The following is a 6716-nucleotide window of genomic DNA, read 5'->3' on the forward strand; positions in this document are numbered from 1 at the left end:
CCACTCTGAGACACAAAGTGCCAGGAATCAATGAGATTAGAAATAGTTAAGCAGGAGTGCCTTCCCTTCGTTTGTGCAAGGCAGGTACCTCGGTAAGCCAGCTCCATGCTTTCAGTGGGGCGCGCAGGATCCCCCCTGGCAGGTGGCCACTGCCGCTGGAGGCAGCTGCCAGAGACTTTTGGCACAAAAAAGTGAAAGTACCACTTTCCATTTTCTTTCCTATTTCTCCCTCTTTTTCTTTCTACATTATTTTGGTAGTACAGGTGGGGTTTTTTCCCCCTTTCCTTTAATAGAAACTACCCAAACCAGATTATTTATTGGAGCTGCTGGTTCATTATTGGTCCCTTTATACTATATTTCTTAACTGAAATGTTCCTTCCCATGCATTTTCTTTGTTAATGCCTAGAGCATACCCTTCCTCTCCACTTTCAGTGCTTCTGAGGATGCAGCCACAGTGCTGAGGGATGACTTGCTTATGATCAGAAACTCATGAGTTATTTGGTCTTCCAGCTCATCACCCAGATGTACGGTGGATCCTCCTTTTAACCTGCTGCCACCTAGACCCCATTTCATGTGATACACATTCACCATGTCCAGCCTTTAAATTGCTTTCTGACAACTGTGCTTGGCACATGTCTCTCCTTACTGGTGGCAAACACAAAACTGGCATTCTTTGTGGCAGACTTGGTTGTGCTAGCATTTCCCCGTTAGGCTCAGGCAGATGGAGAGAGCTGCTCGTGCCATGGCCCTCCTGTTCTCCATTTATGGTCCCTCAGTCCTCAAATATGCTTAAATTTTCTAAGAAGTTTCCAAGTGCCCAGTGTTGTTATCCGCTACAGAGAGTAACAAGGTGCTACTCAGTCCTGGTTACACTTGCGTTAGTGCTGGAACAGCATGCTTGTGGCTCAGTATCAAGTAAACAGTCATTATTTCCAAGTACCTGCAACGTACTTACTTAGAACTACTGGAGCCTCTGGACATGGGGTGAGAGCTGTGCTTTTTAAAAGGTAGCTCTGTGTAACAGAGTAGCATTTCCCACCCCCAAAGAAATTAGGCAAGCACTAAGTGCAACGGAGCAGCTGCTTGACAGCCTTATTAGAAAAAAGCTTAGAGAAGTATGTGAAAAATACTGTATTCAGCTGAAGCTGCAGGGAACAACGGAAGAAAAATAATTAGCCAAGTCAGAAATTGGCTAAGGCACTGGGTCTTCCAAGTCTTCTATTTCCTTCAAAATACAAAGGGATCTTTAAATAACAAGTAGTAAACGAGACTTTGTTTATATCTCACCTTAAAAAGCCACAAGCGGAACAGTGCACCCTAATAACATCCTTGGCTCAGAAATGATTCAGAAGCAAGGGGGCCATCTGCTGAATTCCCAGTACCATTTCCTGCTGTATCCTGGAAGATTTTCTTTGAAAGTTTCCCAGCCGAGTCCTTTTCAGTGCCAGCTTTGCTAGGCCTGGGAGGTGTGGCAGTAAACCTCTGAGCAGGTTTGGCTGCAGGTGAATATTACAGTATATCTATCATGACTGCAAAAACTAAAACCAGTACACTGATCAATGTAATCTATTCAGGACTCAAAAATCCTGTAGACAATATCTGAAGTATATGTAATATCTCTGTATCATAATGCATTTCATTAAATAGAAATTTTCAGAGACAGAAAACTTGATCTTAATATGTTCATGAACATAACTTTCCAGATAAAATAAAACAGCTTAAAGCACAGAATCAGGTCTCTAAAATAAGCAGCTTTCTCCTTCAGCTAACTGTCCTTTATCCTCAGTAACGTTGGCACTGCGCTCAAACTCAGCATTCCCTTCCCCGTGCAAGTCTGTCACACCACCATTGATACATGATTCACTGGCGACTGCTTCTAATTCCACTCTTTCTGAATTCATTACCACTAACTTCAGATCCCAGCTTCAGAGCATTCATAGCTAGCCCCCTTTCCAACGTGTGAAAGTGGGCAAAGGAAAGGTAGAATTTTAAAAAGATTTTATGACAATGTCACCACACATCCACATGCACAGAGTGTATTATCTCTGTAGTCCTCTATATCTTGTTCTTCTTAGTACTACTACAGCTAAAGGTCTCTCTGCACACCATGAAGAAGGACCAGAATTGTTTCTGACACAATAACAGCAAAGTATGCTAAATAAATACTATAGCAACATCCAGACTGAAAAATCCTTGTTCATATAGCCATGAAATTTGATAAAGGTATTTAAAATATTCACCTCTGTTCTCATTTCTTAAAGGATAGCCTTAAGTCTACTGACATTTCATGGTCTGTTAATACAGAACACTTTAAATATAGAAAGGTACATGTTATCCATTAAAGACTGTGTAGACTCAGGCATAAGATAGCTCATAGTGTACAAATATAAGATTGTTTAATGGTACAAACTATAAAATCAAATCTTCAAGGCTGCTTCCAAGTTCAGCATTTTAAAAATGACTGCAAGACATAATCTGTATCTTTCAAAGTTATAATCAGGAGGCATTAAATAAAAGCACAAGCACAGCACAGGGAATACAAATAAATGCCACTTTCTTAAGACTTCCTTCTTAAGTATAAGAAGTGGTCCCAAGTTTAACTCATAGCTGACTGAAAATACAAATAGTTGGAGGGTTTGTTTGCATTGTGTGGGGTTTTTTTTCATGCTTAAAACAGTTTTACTACCTCAGTCAATACTAAATCTCAATATGCAGGACTCCCACATCCATAATGCAAAAATGTGTCCAGGTGGTGTTGTTTGCTGTTCACTGTTCCCAACTTCATACACACTGATGAGCAAGAAGGACATGGTCTGGAAAGTTTTAAGTTTGTAGGCACATGCAGATTACTCTAGAAAATCACTGCTTTCAGTATTTAATAGCAAACTATTATCTACTTTGCGAACGAAGCATCCCTTATTTTTCTCCTAAAATCTGGACTCCTATATGAAAATATGAAAACAGCAGTAAATGCTAAATATCAAACACATAAAAGTAAAAGAGTTCTAGAGCCACAATTACCCAGCATTAATAAAACATTAATTTATCATGTACCTTTATTCCCATGAGCTTCCCACCACTCCCTCTCCACAGGGCTTAGCCTACCACCTCAAAAGCCTGACTAGCTTCAAAGAGTGGCCACTAAAAAAAGCAAAAGGAAATAAAGAAAAAAAAAGAAATGTGTGTGGAAAAGTGAAAGTTTTCCCTCAAGAATTCAGAATGAAAGCTAAGGATTGTTAAAACTCAATCCTTTCTATAGAAATGGTCTCAAACCACGTAAAGCATCCCAACTCCTAGTCATGTGACTCTCAAAGACAAGAGGCTCTATCCCAGCAAAAGGCAATACAAAGTGCTCTTCCTACTTGTTTCAAAGTCTGGAAAGCTCACATGAAAGAATGCTTCTATGTAGTGAGAGAGACCTGAGGTTATTTTCAACTTTGTAATTTTTTTCCCTTTTCTACTAAACCCTAGATAGTTGGCTTCAGACTAAGATGCTTCAATTTAAAGCAAAATCCTTTTTTTTTTTTTAAAAAAAAGAATACACCTTTAAGCAATAAGAAACATCAATACAATTATTTGTTGGTCTTTTTCTCTGATATTTGCATTTAAACAAAAATCACTCCCAGCTGGTAGCAGAATTATGTTAAAAATGATTTGTTAATGGAGTCAGATAATTACATTTATTTCATTAAGTATTTAGACTGAGAGGAGTGATGTGCATACTCAGTAGGTAGCTAGAAAGAAAGGGAAAGAAGTTGGAAAGTGAAGGATTTGGAAGATAACACTATTTGGAGGGTAATGTCTTCCGATACTTCTGATACTCCTTGACTTGAACATCAGTTGTTAAAGTTCTACTAAATACGAAGTATTTACAATCAAGCTTCTTCCCACTTTAGATCTTTGAGGTCTTTTCCTTTTTACCTCTATAATTTTGTACAGAAATCTCAGTTAATGTCTCCTGCATTTTGGGAGCTTCCACACACAAGGGTGGATCAGCTCCACGGGTCAGAGAACATAAACACAGCTCAGCCAACATCTGATTGATGATACCTACGGTGCAGTTGCATTATATCGCACACGAAAGATACAGCAGTACAAGGGAAGAACCTGTAGGTGCTGTATCAGAGTGCTGGCGTATGACACGGAAGGGATTTTAGAAGAATAATGAAATATTTGTCACTTTCCGTCACTGAAAGTCAAGAAACAGAAAGCAGAGACCTTGTCAGCACAAGCAGTTTCCAAAAGGTGTTTGGGGTGCAGGTATGTCACGGGGCACAACCTGCTCAAAGATTGTCGAAGCAATCTTCAACCTGCCGAAGCCGGAGGGAGTCCCACCAGTGGGACCAAGGCGCCCATGGTACCTCCGCAAGTCCAGTACGGAGGACGGCAGGTCCGTACCCCTCTGTATTTCACATACTGAGATCCGGCACATTGTCAGGGAAAGTTCAGTCGCGGCTACGGAAGCGTTTACGATACTACTACCACCATCGATAGGCGGAGGAGAGGCTACAACGCTCCGGCGCCGCCTGGGCGCCCGCCGCACGGCCGCTCCCCCCGGGCACCCCGCTGCCCTCCGCCCCGGCGGCGGCAGGCGCACGGCGCCACCCGCCCGCAGCCTGACACCCACTACTCGCCCCTACGGAACGCCTTCAGCGACTCACAGAGACCGTCTGCGGTAGCTCGACGGGTCTCTGGTCTCCGCAGGACCTCCCCAAACTTCACGCGTGTTCTGCCTAGTTGTCGGTCTCGACAGGTAGTTCACAACACGCCGCAGCCAAACGCGCAAGTTCCTTTTTTTTGCAGCCGAAAACAGAAGGTCGATCGCTCCCCCTCCTCCGCAGCGTCAAAACCTTGGACAAGGTACTAAACCGCGACACCTGGAGCCGACACCGCGCCTTCCTCTCTAGCAGCCTCCAACTTTCCTGCAAAGCGTCAGAAATTAACCTTTCCGTCGGCATGAGCCCGAGACGCGGTCCACGGAGAGCCGCAACTAAAGGGCAACCCCTCTGCCCTACCGCGGACAGCCAGCACCGCCTCCCCAGCCCCGTCCCCTCGGCCCCACGCAGGCGGCCGCCAGCGGAGAAACTTTTCTGAGCCGCCCGGCGAGGCCAGCGCCCACGCCTGCCGCCCCGCAGAGCGGGACCGAGCCGGCGCCCACGCACGGTGCGCCCGGCGGGCCAACGCCGCCCCCCGCGGCCCGCGCCGCGCCGGCCGCCCCGCTGCGTGGGCACCCACGGCCCCGCGCGCACCCATCCGCCCGCACCGCTCCTACCGTGCGGGGGGCAAGTGAGGGAGGGAGCGAGGAGGTGGCAGTTACCGGCGAGCGAGCGCCCTTCTTGCAGAGCGGTCCCCTGAAGACGCCTTTGATGCCGCGGTAGTGCCCGTTGCTGAGGTGCCGGGAGCTGATGACCAGGTAGCACGCCATGCGGGCCCCCCGGGCGGGCGAGCGCAGGGAGCGCCCCAGCCCCGCGGGCGGCGGGGGGGAAGGCAGGCCGGCTCCTCCTCCTCCTCCTCCTCGGCGGCGGCAGCGGCGGCGGCGGTGCTACCCCCGCCGGAGCAGAAGCCCGCATGAAGAAGCGGGCGGAACCGCAGCAGCGATCTCCCCCCTCCCGTCTCATCCAGCGCCCGGGTTAGCGCTGCCAGCAGCAGGATGCACTGAAGGCGGCAGCAGCGGCGGCAGCCAGAGCACATTTGAGGGTGCGCGGAGGCCAGTCCGCATGCTGCTCCGCGGGTAGGAGACGGGCCCGGGAGGAAGAAGGGCAGAGCGCAACTTGCACAGTCCGCCGCTGCTACGGCCCCCTTCCCTCCCTCCCTCCCTTCCTCCCTCCTCCTCCTCCTCAGACCAGGCCACCAGCAGCCGACATCCGGAGGGGAGTTTCTCCGCGGCGGCTCGAGTGGCGGCTGCTCCCCATGGCTCTTCCCTCCGCCGGACTGGATGGTGGATGCAGCCGGCCGCCGCCGAGAGCCCTCGCCGCCCCAGTCCTCCCGTGCCGCCGCTGCAGTCGGCGCCGCGCCTCGCCTCACCTCCGCCGGCGGCGGGGGAAGGCGGTGCGTGGTGCGAGGGGGCGGAGGAGGGGTAGGGCCGGAGCGAGGGCGGCAGCCGGCCGGGGGGGGGCGGCGGCGGGTGGGAGGACGTTGCCCCTCGCCGCTCCGGGGAGAGGAGCGGGCCGCGGCCGGCAGCCCCGGGCGGAGCGGGCCGGGGAAGGGGGAAGGCGGCGGGGCGCGCTGGCCGCCCACCTCCTCCTCTTCGCCCAAGTTTCCCGCCTTCGACGGCGGGGAGGTAACGTCCCTTCTCCGCCTGCCTCTGGCTGCGCTCCCACCTGTCCCCCGCATCCCCTCCCTCCCCTCCCCTCCGCTGTCCCGCAGGCTGTCCCCGGCAGGGGCTGCCGCCGTTCCCCGCCCTCAGGGGTGCGGAGCGGGGCGGGGAACACCCTCCCGCGGCCGTGCCGGGGATGTGAGCGGGCACCGTCCCCCCCGCAGCCAGCCGCGGTGCCGGGCTAACGGGAAACGTTGCGGCTCCGGTTCCCGCTGCTGGCTGGAGGCGCAAATTCGCCCAGGACCGCGGCGGGGGAGACGAGGGCTGCGCGCAGCTGCCCAGACTGCCCGGACACCCCGCAGCTTGTGACCGTGCTTGTCGCGATCGTCCCCCCTGAAAGCTCGTGAATTTAGGTGTGTGGTGTCATTTACGACCTAAATGATTTACGTAGAATCGCAGG

General features: G+C 50.9%; 1 protein-coding gene across 1 annotated transcript in view; it reads right to left on the minus strand.

Annotated features, from left to right (window-relative positions):
• Positions 1-5691, minus strand: part of ZNF804B (zinc finger protein 804B) — a 240653-nt gene extending 234962 nt beyond the window's left edge. The window contains 2 exon segments of the mRNA XM_050892458.1: positions 5273-5482; positions 5485-5691. Coding sequence (XP_050748415.1) covers positions 5273-5482; positions 5485-5691 — 417 coding nt within the window.
• Between the last annotated feature and the right edge of the window lie 1025 nt (positions 5692-6716).

Source organism: Gymnogyps californianus, chromosome 2, assembly GCF_018139145.2.
Source record: "Gymnogyps californianus isolate 813 chromosome 2, ASM1813914v2, whole genome shotgun sequence".
NCBI classification, from domain to species: Eukaryota; Metazoa; Chordata; class Aves; order Accipitriformes; family Cathartidae; genus Gymnogyps; species Gymnogyps californianus.